We start from the raw sequence: 21067 nt of genomic DNA on the forward strand, positions 1-21067 counted from the left end.
ATCTTTAGCCATATTTAGCTAGTGATACTTCCTCTTAAGTAAGCCCATCGTTTTGGGCACTCCACCATATCCTGGTCATAGTCTATGGACCAAATGAGAGATGATGTTGACAAGTTCAACAATACTCACAACAGGTTTTGTATAATAAAAAAAATGATCAATGAAACAACTAAGATATTGCATCTTGCCTAAAAAGGGTTGCACATCATTCACACACTTTAGAGTAAGGAACTTAAGAATAACTACAAATTTTTCAAGATCAACTTGCAAACCTTCACGAGAAATACAGTACCCAAGATAAGTAGTTGTGAGACACAAAATCCCTAGGCCCCAAAGTGGAGCTGAAAGGGCACAACGTGGTAGTGGCCGAAGCGAAAGCTAAATGAGCATAACACGTTTGGACTAAAAGCTCTGACTTGAAAAGGTTGAGAGTTGGAGTGGAACTCCCAACAAAGTGCTCGAGGAACAAGCACGAGGCGAGCCATGAGTGAGTCTCTAGAAAAGGGGACACAAGAGGACCAAAACATGACACGTGGAAGTGTCCAAGATGGAGTCTGAGGTGGAGTCTAAGGTGGAGTCCGAGATGGAGTCCGAGGTGGAGTCCGAGGTGGACCCGAGATGGAGTTCGAGATAGACCTGAGATGGAGTCTGAGATGGAGTCCGAGATGGACCCAAAATGGAATCCGAGATGGAGTCCGAGAATTTATATATAAAATTTTGATTTGATTGGTGATCAATGATAAGTAGGAACTATGATTGGACAAACATCTCCAATGGAATAAAATGATGTGTTGCAATCTTAGCCCCAGACGATAAATCAAATTCAAAGAGATTAGCATACTCCTTCATGAGTCGGTCAACCACTACAACACAAAAATCATTGAAGGGATCTAAAGAGGGAATAAAGGAACAAAATAGAAACATAAGAGGAAATAATGAAGCGACAAAAGTGATAAAGGCAAAAGGACAAAAAAGAACAGAAATGAGAGGAATACAAAAAATATAAGGAAGTATAAGACAATAGGAAAAGTAGTAAAGTCACATTTGACATGATTGTGCTGTAACCAATCCATATAAAGGATGAGGGCAAAAACTTGACTCAGCAGCACCCGCAACAACTACAGTTTAAGCTCGAGATCTCCCACACGCATAACTAAGTCTACCTTATTCCATGGACATGCATATGTACAACTGTTGTCATAAAGAATGAAAACTAACTCTGCCACATGACATAAATGTAGATAGCAACATGTGACCATAAACTAAGCAATAGAAGATAAACTCAAGCTTATATTAACTAATATAGATAGAATAATATGAGACATCTTATTATAAAAATGAGCTTGGAAAGTAAATACTGGATGAGCTTGTGCCAAATAAACCCCTTGATAATACTCTCGAAAAAAAAATGGAAGGGTCACAGATTTATTCACACAAGGACCCTCTACTACTTGTATGACTCCTTGTTTCTCAAAAACATCTTGGTGTCCTGACCTTCCACTGCAGCAGCACCAACAGGTTGTTGTTAACGCCAGGGTTTCCACCCAGAAAATAAAGGTTGCTAATCCGAAAAATGCTAACATGACCAATTTCATCACATGTTTATGAGACACAAATCCCTAAGCCCCAAAGTGTCACAAATACCTAATCCCCAAAGTGGAGCCGAAAGGGTGCCACATGGTAGTGGCCAAAGCAGAAGCCACGAGCATAACACATTTGGGACTAAAAGCTCTGACTTGGACAGTCGAAAGTGGGAGTGGAAATACCAATGAAGTGCTCGAGAAACGAGCATGAAGCAAGCAGTAAGTGAGTCTCTAGGAAAGGGATACAAAAGGACCAATACATGACACATGGAAGTGTTAAAATGTAGTCTAAAATGGACCCGAGACGGAGTTTGAGATGAAGTCCAAGATGGAGTCTGAGAAGAAGTTTGAGATAAACCCAAGATGGAGTTTGATATGGACCTGAGATGGAGTCTAATATGGACCTAAAAGGGACTTGAGATGGAGTCTAAGATGGACCTAAGATGGATCCAAGATGGACCTAAGATGGAACCGAGATGGAGTTCGAGGTCGAGTCTGAGATGGACTTGAGAGAGAGTCTAAGGTTGAGGTTGAGAAAGAGATTGAGACCGAGACTAAGAAAGAGACCGAGACCGAGACCGAGATCGAGATTGAGATTGAGACTGAGACCGAGATCAAAACCAAAATCGAAACCGAAACCAAGACCAAGTCTGAGTCTAAGTCCAAGTTTGAGTCCGAGGGTGAAAGCCCAAAGCATTCATCTCCTAAACCCTAAGGGGTTTGGTGAGCTCCAAAAGTATAGTAAGGGGAGGATTTTAATGGAACTAGTTTAGCTAGGAAAGGTTAGTGTGACCAAGGAAGGTTATACCCATGTGTTGGGTGATGATATATCCACTAAAGCTTGAGTGAATACAGATAGACAAGCAGGGTAGTTTGGTGAAATGTTCAAAAACCGGCTTTAGCTCCCTTGGGAGATCAAATGGTCAATACTCTCAATCCAGGTTTGAGTGGCATTACCTATTTAGATACCTAGTGTGGCTTATTAAAACCTCACTCTAGCCACATGGTTAGGCACCTAAGGGTGAAAGGTGGGGAGAGTACCTATGAAGCTTGTGTAAGGTTGCGGTGTTTCGAAATATTGTCTTAAAGTCAAAGACTATAGAAAGGAAGAGGAGCAATAGTGACTAAAGACACGATCACATGGTGAAGAAGTCCCAAAGAACAGTGGGATTTAGTGGTTAGGCTTTTGATCCTTGACATACTGATGGGGTTGATGAGCATAGCCCTGGATGAAAAAGCACTTGGTAGGGACAAAAGAAGGGATATTGGGGAAGGGTGTTTCACATGTTTCTGAGCATCTTAAGGGTGCTAAAGTGTGGTCAAAGGATGACCATTCATGGATGGATGGCTTAATCTTTGAGAGATAAGATTGTGATGTAGGTGATCTTGGATTACTGATATGATAAAGGTGAATGGGTATGGCCTTAGTATAATAAGTGGATATATCAATAGTACCTTTGGGTGTTAGTTATGAGATCAGAAATATATACTACTTAAACCAAGTGCAAAGGTTAAATGCCATATATACCATTCACGAGGCTAGCATATCCCCAAGTCCTAAATAAGACTTATGGAGGTTGTGAGTGAGACTCCTCCAAATAGTTAAAGGTGTGGTTAAATGATTAAAGTAGAATGGAAAAATTAATCACTTATAATGCCTAGCAGCAGACATCATGACCATGACCATATCCTTGCCTTTGTCTATAAACTCGGGAAGTAATAGCATCACTATTAAAATAGAACCATTTCCCATAGAAAGAGAAGAAGAAGTGATGCACTATAACATTGTGCCAAGCAAAGAGTATTATTTGGCTCTACATAAAGCAAGAAGCTCGAAAATAAATGCTAAATTGCATCATTAACTTAGATGGTCCTTGATGAAGACAAACCAATTGTTAAAATACATCATCATAATCATCGACATGTTCAAATATGCATTTCAAAATGTTTAGGAAAATGCTCCAATCTACATGTGTGTTGTTGATTTTTGGGATGATATTCAGCATTTACGTGAGTTTCCCACATATCTCCAATGGACAGTGTTGCAATAATATAATGATTTGAGCACCAAAAGATGATTGCTATCTTCATTGGGAAGTGTATGATTGCCAGAATATAAAGAATATTAGTGGGCAATGCATCAAAGTAATTAAACCTCCAAGGATTAGACCATTCTCTAGTACAAAAATTTTAGATGAAATAGTTAGCATCTGTCTCTCTGCAGTTGCAATCATGCAACGCTTTTTTGAGTGCCAAGAGGCCTGCCTGTTGACCAGTTTGACTCCAAGGAAGATCTGATGAACACATTGCTTACATTGTGTTTCAGAGCAGTTTGCTCTTGCATTCCGTTCAGATGGGAGCTTGACTGGTTTTTAGTTATCTAGCACCACAATCTGTTACCGTCTTTAACAACAGACTGTGCATCGACGGCAGGTTCACGCTCTTCATGCCCCCTTCAGCTGCTGAAACAACAGTTCTTTTGTGTCACTCACTAAGATTTTAGTTTTGGCTTTTGAAGCTTTCGTTTTGCTTTTACACGGGTAAGAGTATGTGCCTTTTCTGCCAAGCACCTCGGTCTGCAAGACACAGTGGGTATCAGCCCGGACTGTAATCCCGACAACCGAGCCTCTCCAAATAATAAGAAGTTAAAAGGTACATACCTAAGTTCTTGCAGCTTTTAAACTGCCGGCTGGAGATGCAGTATTAGATGAGCTCTATTTGTTGGCTACAAGGATGCTGCAGTGTGGGAAAATACAAATCCTTTGATCAATTTTAAAGGCAAGGCAGCAGCTGCTCCAGTTTGAAGATGCAACAAACGATTGCTGTATCATACTAGAGGCATTCATGCGAAGGCAAGAAAGGAAATATAGAGATTCTTTGGGACACCATTCTCTAGAGACTAGCATTTGTACACAAAAAGTTCCTTGTTCTACATGGTTGTGAAAAGAATCAAACGTTGTCAAAAGAAACAAACAAGAAACTACGTGTGAAGCTTCATGGTCAGTTGTGTGACTTTGTCAATCGCGTTCTATTTTCCCAGCCCACGTTTGAGAATTTTCCAGTCAAGCGCGTAGGTACCGGGAAGGCGGGCGGCTTCCTGGTATAAAAGCCCAACCAGGGAAACCCAGACAATTCATCGATCCCAGTCTGCAATCTTCCATCCTCTAGCCTGAAATTTGAGATTTTCTCTTTTTCTTCATAACACCCATGGCAAGTTCATATCCAAAGGACAAGATTGCATTCCTGTACATCCACAGAGAGAGTGGTGAGATTGGCTTCGTCTCACAATCTGCGTCCAGGCATGTCCCAGTACTAGCAGCAAAGTGTGATTTCTTGTTCTCCTCCATGGTCGCGAGTGACAAGGCGGAAGATTTAGAGGCGGCTAAGCAGGCCACACGCTCAGTTGCTCCAGAGATGAACAAGTACACCATTTCCATGCTTGGAGCAGCAGCTGACCAGGAGTGGACAGCCACCGTCTACGAGAGATACATTGGGAACGGGTTCGAGGGCGTGGTTTTCATCCAGGATCCCAATCTCCAGGAGGAGGACGGCGAGAGCATGAGCTATCTGGCCTCTCTGCTGCTGGACAACGGCGTCATGACCAGAGATTGCCTTCTGGAGCCCTCCAGCTCGCACACACCTCAAGAGGTGGACGACATCACCTCCCAAGTTGTGGACATCATCGAGAAGAATTACATCCACTTCCCAAAGCACGACCAGTGGTTCACAAGTGGGGGCAAGCAGAGGTTTGCGGACAAGGTGAGGTACCACGTCGCAAGAAACATTCCACTCGAGTTCGTCTTGCCCGCATTTCCAGTCAAGTCGTGCAATCCCGACAAGACTCTGGGAAAGTGCCCGGACAAGGCCGAGGAGCTGGCCATCCATTCCATGAAGATTGTTGCGGATCTCATCAAGGCCGTGTATGCTCCAGGCGTGCACTACAACGTCGCCTCGGATGGCCATGTCTTCTCTGATCTCGTCGGCTCGGACGACGCTGCTGTGGATTCTTACGGCGAGATGTTTTGGGAGATGGCACACAATCTGTATCCCGGCCTTGTCAATTTCTTTCGCCTGGATGAGTTTCTGCTGGACAACCACAGTGACAAAGACATTGCAAAGCTTATCTCCAACACCACCGTGGAGCATCCCGTTGCGACTGAGCTCACCGCCAATGCAGAGAATGCCAGGCGAGCTCTCATGTGCTTGTTTGGATGTGACGAGTCAACCGTCACCAAGGAGATCAAGGAGGACCCGGAGACACGCAATCTATATCGTGGCTTCTCCAGGTTCATGCTCGAGGACTTGTACGAACACAAGAGCTGCAAGAATCTCCCGTCAAAGTCGGCCAAGAAGAAGCTGTGCAGCCAGGTTGCCTTCCTCATGATCCTCAGGAACCGTGCATACTCGGCCATGGTGGAGTGGCTCTTCCCTTTGCAGCTGCGCATTTCCATCCACCCGCATCCAAACAGAGGTCCCAAGTATGGCATCAACATCATCCATTCCTCTCTAGTGGCAGCGCAGCGTTCTTCCGAGGAGAAGAACTTCCACATCCCAACACCATGGCACAACGCGGTGGTGGAGCTGGCAGATGGCAAGTTCATGCTGCTGCACTCCAAAGTCATCCGAGGTTCGAGTATGCAGGCCACAGAAATGGCCTGTGAGCAGCTCGAGTTGAGTCAACAGTTGGTTCTCAAGCGTCAAGGCTACAGAATGACGCTGGTGACATATCCAGACGGCAGACCCAGCCACTACAGGCAGGTCAGTGTCTGCTAATATGTGATAGACGGTTTTGATTCTGGGTAAATTCCCTCAGGCCCATTTTTTTGTAAATTTTAAAAAGAGTAAATACCATTTTCTCTCTCACTTCTTTGTCTCCATCTGGAATTCTAAAAATGAACCGTACAAACAGAAGAAATAGAGAACATATTGTTGACTGTATAGTGCTTCCTCTGTTACTACAAATATATGAATACCATTACAGCAGTATAGGGGTCACTACTAACTTTGACAATCTTTTACTTCCGCTCCTTCTCTGGATCAATGTTGTGAAGAAGAAGCCCTGGATTGAAAATTCCTCAATACTGACACTATTCACCGCCTAAGTTTTACGCTGTGTATATTTCAGTCCAATTTTGTAAGCGGCTCAAGCTGCACAACACGTTACATGCTTCGCTCCAGCGTAGGCCATCCTGTCTCCAAAAGGACGAGACGTGGTCTTTGGCAACTTGAGAACTTTAGGATGTGTTTGACAAGCCTTCTTTTTGAAACAAAGGTTTTTGCAGGACAATGTCATACGTCATCTATAGTCAAGTGGAATTTGTGGTCAAAGAATGTTTGCTACTTGTTTTGCGTTAAACACGTGTTTTAAGAGCAGGAAAGCAGCAAGAAGCTACCTGTTTTCTTTATGCAAAGTCTCAACCGTCTGATATATAAAATGTAACTATGGTTCTTGTCAGAATTAGATGGCCTGACTTTCTATGGCAAGTTTGGATTCACATCAGATTCTCTTCTTTTTATGGAGCTTGCTTCCCTGGTATTTGTTTTCTTCTTTGTTGACTTACATAGTTCAAGTATACATTACCATGGTAAAGGAGTTCCAGCGCAAACTATCAGAGCGAGATATGTACTGTAGGCCCGTGCTTTGCCACCATTGCCTCCATCATACCAGTGCTTCACCCTTGCATTCAGCTCCATCGTTGTACGACTCAGACCACTCGCTAGCCAAAATTCGAACGACTGCATACTAGGTAAAGTCATGCCGCTGCCAATGGCTGACCTGTTCATTCTTTTTCTTGGCCGTACATCATGTACCTCCTCATGATTAACAATTTTATTCATAAACATTCACATGGTTTTGTTTGTGTGGCTTATATTAAATTACTATGAATATACCTTGAAAGCATACACACCTGGGGGTTGTAACGTATGGCTGTGCTAAACACCCATGACTGGATTTCCATGGAAATAGCAGACATTTTGTGTCATCAAGATGCCAGGTATGTGAAGCACTCAATGTGGAATCAAAAGTCAAGTGGGGCTTCCCAGGGACATGAGGAGTGGCCTCGTTTGCATTGAGGACTGGGGACCCCAGTATGCTCGACGTCATGTCACAGACAACACTCTCAATGCTGTTGGAGAAAAACTTTTGTCCTTCTGCTATGCAGTATAGGAATGTCAGTGGCCTGGACACACACTGGGAGGCTACACTTGTGAGGCATGGATCCTTGCAAGGCTTACATGGTCTCATACTGTGTGCTGCCTCAGAAACTCTGGATGAGGAGCTCAGCACGGCCTGACTTTCTATGGCAAGTTTGGATTCACATCAAATTCTCTTCTTTTTATGGAGCTTGCTTCCCTTGTTGACTTACATAGTTCAAGTGTACATGGTAAGGCTTACCATGGTAGGAGTTCCAGTGCAAACTATCAGAGTGAGATATGTACTGTAGACCCATGCTTTGACACCATTGCCTCTATCATACCAGTGCTTCACTGTTGCATAGAGGAGATATGTGCTGTATGGCCAAGAAAAAGAATGCCATTGGCAGTGGCATGACGTTATCTGATATGCCGTTGTTTGAATTTTGGCGAGCGAGTGGTCTGAGTTGTACCATGATTCTTTTTCTTGGCTGTAGAACATGTATCCAAGCATAACTCACAAACATTCTTCTATTCCCTTTTTAAATCCCTTTGATAATTTTTGTGTTGCAATAGTTGATTAGCTCATGAAGGAGTATGCTGATCTCTTTGAATTTAGCTTATCATCTAGGGCTAAGATTGCAATATGTTATCCTATTTTAATTAAGGATGCTTATTCAATCAAAAGTCCTATTTATTATTGATCACTAAAAAAGATCTCAAGGAGATGTTGGAAAAGGGTGTTATTTAAAAGTTGTAGAGTATTTGGGTGTGTGAACATCATCTTGTAACAAAGTTTAATAAGAGTATTCATTTCTACATTAACTATCGTTCATAAAATGAAGTTTTGATCCCGAATGTGTACCTTCTTACTTACACTACTAATGTCCTAGATCGTCTGGGGGGAAGTTGATTCACTAAGTTAGATTTTGCCTCTAGGTATTAGTAAGTGTTGATGGTTGAAGAAGATATTTCCAAGACTATTTTTTGTACATTATTTGGTTTGTACGAATTCTTGGTGATGTCGTTTGGTTTTAACAATGTTCCATCGACTTTTTAATGGATGATGAACAAATTTTTTTGTGATATACCGAAAATGATTGCTGACTTCATCAATGATGTCTTGATTCACTTGGAAGGGATGTAGGAGGAACACATTTATGATGTTCATAAGGTGTTGCAATGATTGGCCGAGGGAAGTTATTTAAAGTTAAAACAATCAAAGAGCATATTTAGGTCCAAGAACACTATTTATTTTGGGTATTATATTTCTCATGAAAGTTTGCAAGTTGATTCTAACAAATTTATAGTTATTCTCAAGTTCCCTACTCTAAAATATGTGAATGATGTGGCAATATCTTAGCCATTTCATTGATCATCTTTTTAATCATATTGCACTATTGTGAGCATTGTTGAAGTTGTTAACATTATCTTTCATTTGGTCTATGGATCAGGCATTTAGGGATCTCAAAGAGTTGTTGATAACTTTTTTAGTTTTGGTGTATCCTCATTACACCACTTTATGTATGGATGTTTCTAATATCGATTTTAGAGGTGTGTTGATACAAAAAAGCTTGAGTATACCTGATCAATACCATCCCATTACATATATCAATCTTACATTACAACCAATAGAGGTGAATTAATCCACAATAAAGGAGTGTTTAACAGTAATTTAGGGTTTTGAGAAACTTCATACATATCTGGTTCTCAAACATTATTACAAGTTGATCATGTAGCAATTACTTCATTATTGAAGTGGAAGAACTTGACTAATCATACTGTTTGGTGGGCATTGAAGTTTTAAATATATAATTTTGATGTTATTCATTGCTTAAGGAGTTTTATAACTGATGCTAATGCCCTTTCTCGAACTCTTCTTCCTTTTTCACTCTCTTCTTATATTTTTTACAAGCTTGTTATTTCAGCATTTATAGATTTTTTGGATAAGGATTCAATGTTGTTGGCGATTGTTATAATTGATGTTTAGTGTCCACAAGGTGCAGAGCTAGATTTACCTTCTTTTGACAAGGTTTGTGAGGCTCAAAAGATTGAGCTATGGATCTGAAGGCTTCACAATAGGTTTGAGAATCTTACATCACTTGCTAATGACTTGCCATGTTTATTTACATTCTCAATATTGTCTTAAAAACTACCTTTTTTATTTTGTAGGGACGGATCTTGATGATTATTTATGGCTAGTGGTGCTTTCAATTATTATTCCATACTTTCTCCATGCCTACCATAATTCTCCTATTCTAAATAGGCATATGGAACATCATCGTGTGATTGAGAAGATGCACAGATTTTTCTATTAGCTGAAGATGTGATATGATATTATCTTGTATAAACGTAGTTGTATTTGGTGCTAAACTCATAATATTACCCTTCATGCTACAGAAGAACAATTATAATCAATTGTAGTTTCTTGTCCATTTAAGTTGGTGGCATTTAACTTGATAGAGCCTTTTTTATAGTCAATTGTTGGCAATAAGTATGTCATTATTACTTCTGACTACCTAACTCACTAGGTAAAAGTTGATGCTTTTGCTAATGGTGTTCCAACTTTACTATCCAAAGTGGATTCTTTTAGAGATCTCTACTATAGCTTAGATGTGGATCTTGTGGGACACAATGATGGAGGCTTGGGCTAGGCTAGACTTTGGTGTTCCAAGTTCTCTAGATTATGGTCTTGCACTTATGGATTAGGTATTTCATATTTTAATGTCTTGGTTAAAAATACACCAAACTTTCATGAATGCTTATTATCTATAGTTAAATGGTTTATTAGAATAATTTATTTGGACCTTTAAAGGGATGATTGTGAAGTACGTGAATTTTCAATATTCGGATTAAAATAGTTATTTGGCATTTCTTTGGTATATATATGTTACAAATGTGCAAAGTTCTATTGGTGTTTTACTATATAAACTCCTATATAGTCATGATTCAATACTACTAATAGAGTTGACTTTACCTTTGCAATTGCTATAAATTATTGATATTAGGTTTTAAGATCAGTATTTGATGAGCATTCTTCCACTAGTTTGAGTATTGATATTAGGTTTTAAGATCAGTATTTGATGAGCATTCTTCCACTAGTTTGAGTATTGATATTAGGTTTTAAGATCAGTATTTGATGAACATTCTTCCATTGGTCTGAGTAGAGTCTACAAAACACCTATGCAAACTCCTGAATTTAGACTTCCTAAGAGGTCACCCAACCCAGTATTATTTAAACCCAAAGACATTTAACCCAAGTATCTCAAGACCTTTAACCAATTGAAAAAGGGAGTGCATTCTTATTCATGGGCCCTTTCCCTTTATATTTGAACCTCATGAATTGTCTCTCAAGTCATTCTCTTTAGTTACTTATAATCCATCACACTTCCCTGCAAGTTAACGCCCTTGTGAATAAAAGCTAAGAGCCGTAGCTCTCCCGAGAGCCCCACTCTCTTAACACCCTACCGCTCAAGTCAAGCTCAGTCGGAGGCAAATTGGACCTGCCAGATGTCAACATATGGTGTGATTCCTCTAAGCAATCAATAGAGTTAAACTCGAGACCTGTTCTAATACCAAATTGTAAGCCACAAATTTTTCTTTTCTAATTTATTAGCTTATCTTGTTTATTCGACCACCACAGCCTTTGCCTTAGTTAAGTTCCCTTGCCAAGGTTCCTGCTTATTGTAGTAGCTCCTACTTGGTCCTATTTGGTTTCAACAATTCATTATACAAATAACGAAGAGTTAGCCATCCATCCATGGATTTCTAAATTCTCTCCCAATCCCCCTCCCTAGGTTAGATTGGACTTAAGGTTTAGCTACATTCCCTGCAAACATAAGCAGCCAAACACACCAAGCCTCCATCCCTTAGTACAACAAGACTTAATTATAAGACCTTTTAAATCCTAAGCCTTGGATGCAACACTTACTTTGGGACATCGGGGGAAAACACTATGGTTTAATAGCCTGATATGGGTACCCTTACTCCCCCACTTCCAGGCCCAAGCCCCTAAAAAGGGTAAGGACTAATGAGCCACAAGGTACTCTATGAGCCGAGAGCATCATAGTCATTTTCCCTTTTGAGAGTGGGAGTTGTTCCTGAGCACTTCTTTGGGTGGCCTCTCCAGTACCACCCAAGTCCATGCTCACTCCCACCCAAGGCCCCTCAGCCCCAACCTCAACCTCAAGTCATTTTAGAAGCACTATTGGAAAGTTCTTTCAAGACTATTTCTTAGACCTCACTATCCCTATTATACTTTTGGAACCCCCTATAGCACCCCCCCCAGGGAAACACATGATTTGGCTTTTCACCCCATGAATTGTATTATTATTTGAACTCGGTCTCGGACCCGATCTCGGACTCAACCTCTAACTTGGACTCTGTTTCAGACTCGATCTCGAACTCAGTTTCAGACTCGATCTTGGACTCGGTCTCAAACTCAGTATCAGAGTCGGTCTTAGACTCAGTCTCATCCGATAAACTCTTTATTATTTTGGTCATGATTTCAGGGATCCTTTAGCCTATAACACATTGAAGATTTGGTTCCTTATAACTCCACTACCCATAGAAGAAGTTCGATGCCCACATCAAACTTCTCATTTTTATCCTATGACTTGTTGACCATGTCTCCGGGGGCATCCCCCCACTTAACAGTGTGCCTAAGTTAGCGTCCCTAGCCAAGAGCCCATGACAACAAAGTATAGATGTCCTTATACGCCTCACTTCAGCACGCCCTAGTACGGGGTTAGGACTTGAACCCAACCTTGCTTTACTAGAGGGTTGGGACTTGAACCCAACTTCCATAAAATATGTCTACAGATTCGACATCTCTGTGGGGAGTCGAGCATAGTTCCCTACTTTTGGTTGACCTAGCTAACCCATGCTCATTAGCTTACCTTCAGCGTGCCTTTGGGTCCCAACATATCACATTGCTCAATTTCTCAAATAGATTCTTTAATTGAATTTTGCATAAGTACATAGAATTCTACCTTGCAAAAATTCCTCCACTAAATCTTGTGCATTCACTAGGTTTTCCTCCGGTTCCTATGTTACTTCGCAATGTGGAAATTCTTTCCACTTCACATAGAACTCCCTCACCTTGCGTCCTTATTACTTGCTCTTACGTGCATTGAGGATGCCTTCAACTTCGTATTCCTTTTTCCCTTAGATAACCTCAGCGAAAGGTTTTATTTGGTCCTTGCGAAATGGATCCTTAAAGTACAGCTTGAGTAAGTTCATGTGGAACACAAGGTGCATCTTCCCCATCTCCCGAGGAAGTCGAAGGCGATAAGCTGCCTTACCAATTCGAGCCTCAATATCATAAGACCCCACGAACCTGTTTAAAGAACTCAAGATCAGTTCATTTCCAAAAATGCATGCATTTTACCTTTGGGTCAACTTCTACCTAATCCCACTTGATAACCTTAGGTTCTTGGTATTTAGCCACACTTTATCCCTAGGTTAAAACTCTACATCTAGGTGCTTTTGATTCACATATTTAATTTACATTTGCTGAGTCCGTTCTAAGGAATCCCTCACTAAATTCTAAATGTTGAGTCTTTCTGCTGTGAACGCCTCCACTACAGGTAACTCTCCATGATACTCAGCCATATTGAATTTCACAGGACCTTCAATAACTCGCCCATTGATGACTTCTCATGGACTCACCCCAATACTCGAATGTGGTGAGCTATTATAACACATTTTTGCAAGTCCCAAATGACTTACCCAATCAATTTGGTTTCCAAAGACATACCATCGCAAATAATCCTCCAGCTACCTATTTACACTTTCTATTTTTTCATCTATCAAAAAGTGTTAGTGCCATCAAACTTGATTTAATACCCATTACCTGTCTGTGGATGATAAACTATGCTAAATTTCAACTTGGTGCGATATTGTTTTAGGAGAGTTCTTTAGAACCTACTAGTGAAGATCTTATCTAGATTTGAGATAATCTCTTTTGGCCTTCTTTGCACTTGAACCACTTGTTTAAAGAACAACTTCACCACACTTTCTACATCCACTTCTGTTGTGATGGGTATGCCATTTTCAAAAATCAATCCATCACTACGAATATTGCATCAAACCTCTCATTTGAGGGGAGTCCTGTGATGAAGTCCATTATAAGATATTTCATAAACGATCTAGAATTATGAGGCTTTGTAATAAGCTCTCACTAGCCTTAGTCACGGCTTTGACCTACTGACATATTAGACATGTCTTTACATAATCCTAGATATCTTTAGCCATATTTAGCTAGTGATACTTCCTCTTAAGTAAGCCCATCGTTTTGGGCACTCCACCATATCCTGCTCATAGTCTATGGACCAAATGAAAGATGATGTTGACAAGTTCAACAATACTCACAACGGTTTTGTATAATAAAAAAAATGATCAATGAAACAACTAAGATATTGCATCTTGCCTAAAAAGTGTTGCACATCATTCACACACTTTAGAGTAAGGAACTTAAGAATAACTACAAATTTTTCAAGATCAACTTGCAAACCTTCATGAGAAATACAGTACCCAAGATAACTAGTTGTGAGACACAAAATCCCTAGGCCCCAAAGTGGAGCTGAAAGGGCACAACGTGGTAGTGGCCGAAGCGAAAGCTAAATGAGCATAACACGTTTGGACTAAAAGCTCTGACTTGAAAAGGTTGAGAGTTGGAGTGGAACTCCCAACAAAGTGCTCGAGGAACAAGCACGAGGCGAGCCATGAGTGAGTCTCTAGAAAAGGGGACACAAGAGGACCAAAACATGACACGTGGAAGTGTCTGAGATGGAGTCCGAGGTGGAGTCTAAGGTGGAGTCCGAGATGGAGTCCGAGGTGGAGTCCGAGGTGGACCCAAGATGGAGTTCGAGATAGACCCGAGATGGAGTCTGAGATGGAGTCTGAGATGGACCCAAAATGGAATCCGAGATGGAGTCCGAGAATTTATATATAAAATTTTGATTTGATTGGTGATCAATGATAAGTAGGAATTATGATTGGACAAACATCTCCAATGGAATAAAATGATGTGTTGCAATCTTAGCCCCAGACGACAAATCAAATTCAAAGAGATTAGCATACTCCTTCATGAGTCGGTCAACCACTACAACACAAAAATCATTGAAGGGATCTAAAGAGGGAATAAAGGAACAAAATAGAAACATAAGAGGAAATAATGAAGCGACAAAAGTGATAAAGGCAAAAGGACAAAAAAGAACAGAAATGAGAGGAATACAAAAAATATAAGGAAGTATAAGACAATGGGAAAAGTAATAAAGTCACATTTGACATGATTGTGCTGTAACCAATCCATATAAAGGATGAGGGCAAAAACTTGACTCAGCAGCACCCGCAACAACTACAGTTTAAGCTCGAGATCTCCCACACGCATAACTAAGTCTACCTTATTCCATGGACATGCATATGTACAACTGTTGTCATAAAGAATGAAAACTAACTCTGCCACATGACATAAATGTAGATAGCAACATGTGACCATAAACTAAGCAATAGAAGATAAACTCAAGCTTATATTAACTAATATAGATAGAATAATATGAGACATCTTATTATAAAAATGAGCTTGGAAAGTAAATACTGGATGAGCTTGTGCCAAATAAACCCCTTGATAATACTCTCGAAAAAAAAATGGAAGGGTCACAGATTTATTCACACAAGGACCCTCTACTACTTGTACGACTCCTTGTTTCTCAAAAACATCTTGGTGTCCTGACCTTCCACTGCAGCAGCACCAACAGGTTGTTGTTAACGCCAGGGTTTCCACCCAGAAAATAAAGGTTGCTAATCCGAAAAATGCTAACATGACCAATTTCATCACATGTTTATGAGACACAAATCCCTAAGCCCCAAAGTGTCACAAATCCCTAATCCCCAAAGTGGAGCTGAAAGGGTGCCATATGGTAGTGGCCAAAGCAGAAGCCACGAGCATAACACATTTGGGACTAAAAGCTCTGACTTGGACAGTCGAAAGTGGGAGTGGAAATACCAATGAAGTGCTCGAGAAACAAGCATGAAGCAAGCAGTAAGTGAGTCTCTAGGAAAGGGATACAAAAGGACCAATACATGACACATGGAAGTGTTAAAATGTAGTCTAAAATGGACCCGAGACGGAGTTTGAGATGAAGTCCAAGATGGAGTCTGAGAAGAAGTTTGAGATAGACCCAAGATGGAGTTTGATATGGACCTGAGATGGAGTCTAATATGGACCTAAAAGGGACTTGAGATGGAGTCTAAGATGGACCTAAGATGGATCCAAGATGGACCTAAGATGGAACCGAGATGGAGTTCGAGGTCGAGTCTGAGATGGACTTGAGAGAGAGTCTAAGGTTGAGGCTGAGAAAGAGATTGAGACCGAGACTAAGAAAGAGACCGAGGCCGAGACCGAGATCGAGATTGAGATTGAGACTGAGATCGAGATCAAAACCGAAATCGAAACCGAAACCAAGACCAAGTCTGAGTCTAAGTCCAAGTTCGAGTCCGAGGGTGAAAGCCCAAAGCATTCATCTCCTAAACCCTAGGGGGTTTGGTGAGCTCCAAAAGTATAGTAAGGGGAGGATTTTAATAGAACTAGTTTAGCTAGGAAAGGTTAGTGTGACCAAGGAAGGTTATACCCATGTGTTGGGTGATGATATATCCACTAAAGCTTGAGTGAATACAAATAGACAAGCAGGGTAATTTGGTGAAATGTTCAAAAACCGGCTTTAGCTCCCTTGGGAGATCAAATGGTCAATACTCTCAATCCAGGTTTGAGTGGCATTACCTATTTAGATACCTAGTGTGGCTTATTAAAACCTCACTCTAGCCACATGGTTAGGCACCTAAGGGCGAAAGGTGGGGAGAGTACCTATGAAGCTTGTGTAAGGTTGCGGTGTTTCGAAATGTTGTCTTAAAGTCAAAGACTATAGAAAGGAAGAGGAGCAATAGTGACTAAAGACACGATCACATGGTGAGGAAGTCCCAAAGGACAGTGGGATTTAGTGGTTAGGCTTTTGATCCTTGACATACTGATGGGGTTGATGAGCATAGCCCTGGATGAAAAAGCACTTGGTAGGGACAAAAGAAGGGATATTGGGGAAGGGTGTTTCACATGTTTCTGAGCATCCTAAGGGTGCTAAAGTGTGGTCAAAGGATGACCATTCATGGATGAATGGCTTAATCTTTGAGAGATAAGATTGTGATGTAGGTGATCTTGGATTACTGATATGATAAAGGTGAATGGGTATGGCCTTAGTATAATAAGTGGATATATCAATAGTACCTTTGGGTGTTAGTTATGAGATCAGAAATATATACTACTTAAACCAAGTGCAAAGGTTAAATGCCATATATACTATTCACGAGGCTAGCATATCCCCAAGTCCTAAATAAGACTTATGGAGGTTGTGAGTGAGACTCCTCCAAATAGTTAAAGGTGTGGTTAAATGATTAAAGTAGAATGGAAAAATTAATCACTTATAATGCCTAGCAGCAGACATCATGACCATGACTATATCCTTGCCTTTGTCTATAAACTCGGGAAGTAATAGCATCACTATTAAAATAGAACCATTTCCCATAGAAAGAGAAGAAGAAATGATGCACTATAACATTGTGCCAAGCAAAGAGTATTATTTGGCTCTACATAAAGCAAGAAGCTCAAAAATAAATGCTAAATTGCATCATTAACTTAGATAGTCCTTGATGAAGACAAACCAATTGTTAAAATACATCATCATAATCATTGACATGTTCAAATATGCATTTCAAAATGTTTAGGAAAATGCTCCAATCTACATGTGTGTGGTTGATTTTTGGGATGATATTCAGCATTTACGTGAGTTTCCCACATATCTCCAATGGACAGTGTTGCAATAATATAATGATTTGAGCACCAAAAGATGATTGCTATCTTCATTGGGAAGTGTATGATTGCCAGAATATAAAGAATATTAGTGGGCAATGCATCAAAGTAATTAAACCTCCAAGGATTAGACCATTCTCTAGTACAAAAATTCTAGATGAAATAGTTAGCATCTGTCTCTCTGCAGTTGCAATCATGCAACGCTTTTTTGAGTGCCAAGAGGCCTGCCTGTTGACCAGTTTGACTCCAAGGAAGATCTGATGAACACATTGCTTACATTGTGTTTCAGAGCAGTTTGCTCTTGCATTCCGTTCAGATGGGAGCTTGACTGGTTTTTAGTTATCTAGCACCACAATCTGTTACCGTCTTTAACAACAGACTGTGCATCGACGGCAGGTTCATGCTCTTCATGCCCCCTTCAGCTGCTGAAACAACAGTTCTTTTGTGTCACTCACTAAGATTTTAGTTTTGGCTTTTGAAGCTTTCGTTTTGCTTTTACACGGGTAAGAGTATGTGCCTTTTCTGCCAAGCACCTCGGTCTGCAAGACACAGTGGGTATCAGCCCGGACTGTAATCCCAACAACCGAGCCTCTCCAAATAATAAGAAGTTAAAAGGTACATACCTAAGTTCTTGCAGCTTTTAAACTGCCGGCTGGAGATGCAGTATTAGATGAGCTCTATGTGTTGGCTACAAGGATGCTGCAGTGTGGGAAAATACAAATCCTTTGATCAATTTTAAAGGCAAGGCAGCAGCTGCTCCAGTTTGAAGATGCAACAAACGATTGCTGTATCATACTAGAGGCATTCATGCGAAGGCAAGAAAGGAAATATAGAGATTCTTTGGGACACCATTCTCTAGAGACTAGCATTTGTACACAAAAAGTTCCTTGTTCTACATGGTTGTGAAAAGAATCAAACGTTGTCAAAAGAAACAAACAAGAAACTGCGTGTGAAGCTTCATGGTCAGTTGTGTGACTTTGTCAATCGCGTTCTATTTTCCCAGCCCACGTTTGAGAATTTTCCAGTCAAGCGCGTAGGTACCGGGAAGGCGGGCGGCTTCCTGGTATAAAAGCCCAACCAGGGAAACCCAGACAATTCATCGATCCCAGTCTGCAATCTTCCATCCTCTAGCCTGAAATTTGAGATTTTCTCTTTTTCTTCATAACACCCATGGCAAGTTCATATCCAAAGGACAAGATTGCATTCCTGTACATCCACAGAGAGAGTGGTGAGATTGGCTTCGTCTCACAATCTGCGTCCAGGCATGTCCCAGTACTAGCAGCAAAGTGTGATTTCTTGTTCTCCTCCATGGTCGCGAGTGACAAGGCGGAAGATTTAGAGGCTGCTAAGCAGGCCACACGCTCAGTTGCTCCAGAGATGAACAAGTACACCATTTCCATGCTTGGAGCAGCAGCTGACCAGGAGTGGACAGCCACCGTCTACGAGAGATACATTGGGAACGGGTTCGAGGGCGTGGTTTTCATCCAGGATCCCAATCTCCAGGAGGAGGACGGCGAGAGCATGAGCTATCTGGCCTCTCTGCTGCTGGACAACGGCGTCATGACCAGAGATTGCCTTCTGGAGCCCTCCAGCTCGCACACACCTCAAGAGGTGGACGACATCACCTCCCAAGTTGTGGACATCATCGAGAAGAATTACATCCACTTCCCAAAGCACGACCAGTGGTTCACAAGTGGGGGCAAGCAGAGGTTTGCGGACAAGGTGAGGTACCACGTCGCAAGAAACATTCCACTCGAGTTCGTCTTGCCCGCATTTCCAGTCAAGTCGTGCAATCCCGACAAGACTCTGGGAAAGTGCCCGGACAAGGCCGAGGAGCTGGCCATCCATTCCATGAAGATTGTTGCGGATCTCATCAAGGCCGTGTATGCTCCAGGCGTGCACTACAACGTCGCCTCGGATGGCCATGTCTTCTCTGATCTCGTCGGCTCGGACGACGCTGCTGTGGATTCTTACGGCGAGATGTTTTGGGAGATGGCACACAATCTGTATCCCGGCCTTGTCAATTTCTTTCGCCTGGATGAGTTTCTGCTGGACAACCACAGTGACAAAGACATTGCAAAGCTTATCTCCAACACCACCGTGGAGCATCCCGTTGCGACTGAGCTCACCGCCAATGCAGAGAATGCCAGGCGAGCTCTCATGTGCTTGTTTGGATGTGACGAGTCAACCGTCACCAAGGAGATCAAGGAGGACCCGGAGACACGCAATCTATATCGTGGCTTCTCCAGGTTCATGCTCGAGGACTTGTACGAACACAAGAGCTGCAAGAATCTCCCGTCAAAGTCGGCCAAGAAGAAGCTGTGCAGCCAGGTTGCCTTCCTCATGATCCTCAGGAACCGTGCATACTCGGCCATGGTGGAGTGGCTCTTCCCTTTGCAGCTGCGCATTTCCATCCACCCGCATCCAAACAGAGGTCCCAAGTATGGCATCAACATCATCCATTCCTCTCTAGTGGCAGCGCAGCGTTCTTCCGAGGAGAAGAACTTCCACATCCCAACACCATGGCACAACGCGGTGGTGGAGCTGGCAGATGGCAAGTTCATGCTGCTGCACTCCAAAGTCATCCGAGGTTCGAGTATGCAGGCCACAGAAATGGCCTGTGAGCAGCTCGAGTTGAGTCAACAGTTGGTTCTCAAGCGTCAAGGCTACAGAATGACGCTGGTGACATATCCAGACGGCAGACCCAGCCACTACAGGCAGGTCAGTGTCTGCTAATATGTGATAGACGGTTTTGATTCTGGGTAAATTCCCTCAGGCCCATTTTTTTGTAAATTTTAAAAAGAGTAAATACCATTTTCTCTCTCACTTCTTTGTCTCCATCTGGAATTCTAAAAATGAACCGTACAAACAGAAGAAATAGAGAACATATTGTTGACTGTATAGTGCTTCCTCTGTTACTACAAATATATGAATACCATTACAGCAGTATAGGGGTCACTACTAACTTTGACAATCTTTTACTTCCGCTCCTTCTCTGGATCAATGTTGTGAAGAAGAAGCCCTGGATTGAAAATTCCTCAATACTGACACTATTCACCGCCTAAGTTTTACGCTGTGTATATTTCAGTCCAATTTTGTAAGCGGCTCAAGCTGCACAACACGTTACATGCTTCGCTCCAGCGTAGGCCATCCTGTCTCCAAAAGGACGAGACGTGGTCTTTGGCAACTTGAGAACTTTAGGATGTGTTTGACAAGCCTTCTTTTTGAAACAAAGGTTTTTGCAGGACAATGTCATACGTCATCTATAGTCAAGTGGAATTTGTGGTCAAAGAATGTTTGCTACTTGTTTTGCGTTAAACACGTGTTTTAAGAGCAGGAAAGCAGCAAGAAGCTACCTGTTTTCTTTATGCAAAGTCTCAACCGTCTGATATATAAAATGTAACTATGGTTCTTGTCAGAATTAGATGGCCTGACTTTCTATGGCAAGTTTGGATTCACATCAGATTCTCTTCTTTTTATGGAGCTT

At 41.6% G+C, this 21067-nt stretch overlaps 2 protein-coding genes across 2 annotated transcripts; both read left to right on the plus strand.

Moving 5' to 3' along the window:
- Nucleotides 1-4790: 4790 nt before the first annotated feature.
- On the plus strand, nucleotides 4791-6356 carry LOC9630585 (spore wall maturation protein DIT1). Its single transcript, XM_002975583.2, has one exon. It carries the CDS (start codon nucleotides 4791-4793, stop codon nucleotides 6354-6356), a length of 1566 nt encoding a protein of 521 aa, XP_002975629.2.
- Nucleotides 6357-18750: 12394 nt separating this feature from the next.
- LOC9630586 (spore wall maturation protein DIT1) lies at nucleotides 18751-20316 on the plus strand. The gene has a single exon (XM_002975584.2). The coding sequence runs from the start codon at nucleotides 18751-18753 to the stop codon at nucleotides 20314-20316; it is 1566 nt and encodes a 521-aa protein (XP_002975630.2).
- Nucleotides 20317-21067: the final 751 nt, after the last annotated feature.

This window comes from Selaginella moellendorffii, unplaced genomic scaffold, assembly GCF_000143415.4.
Source record: "Selaginella moellendorffii unplaced genomic scaffold, v1.0 SELMOscaffold_28, whole genome shotgun sequence".
In the NCBI taxonomy this organism is placed as follows: Eukaryota; Viridiplantae; Streptophyta; class Lycopodiopsida; order Selaginellales; family Selaginellaceae; genus Selaginella; species Selaginella moellendorffii.

Bases quoted from the DNA above. Each gene is read 5' to 3' on its own strand.
- LOC9630585 (XM_002975583.2), top strand. From the start codon at position 4,791: ATGGCAAGTTCATATCCAAAGGACAAGATTGCATTCCTGTACATCCAC.
- LOC9630586 (XM_002975584.2), top strand. From the start codon at position 18,751: ATGGCAAGTTCATATCCAAAGGACAAGATTGCATTCCTGTACATCCAC.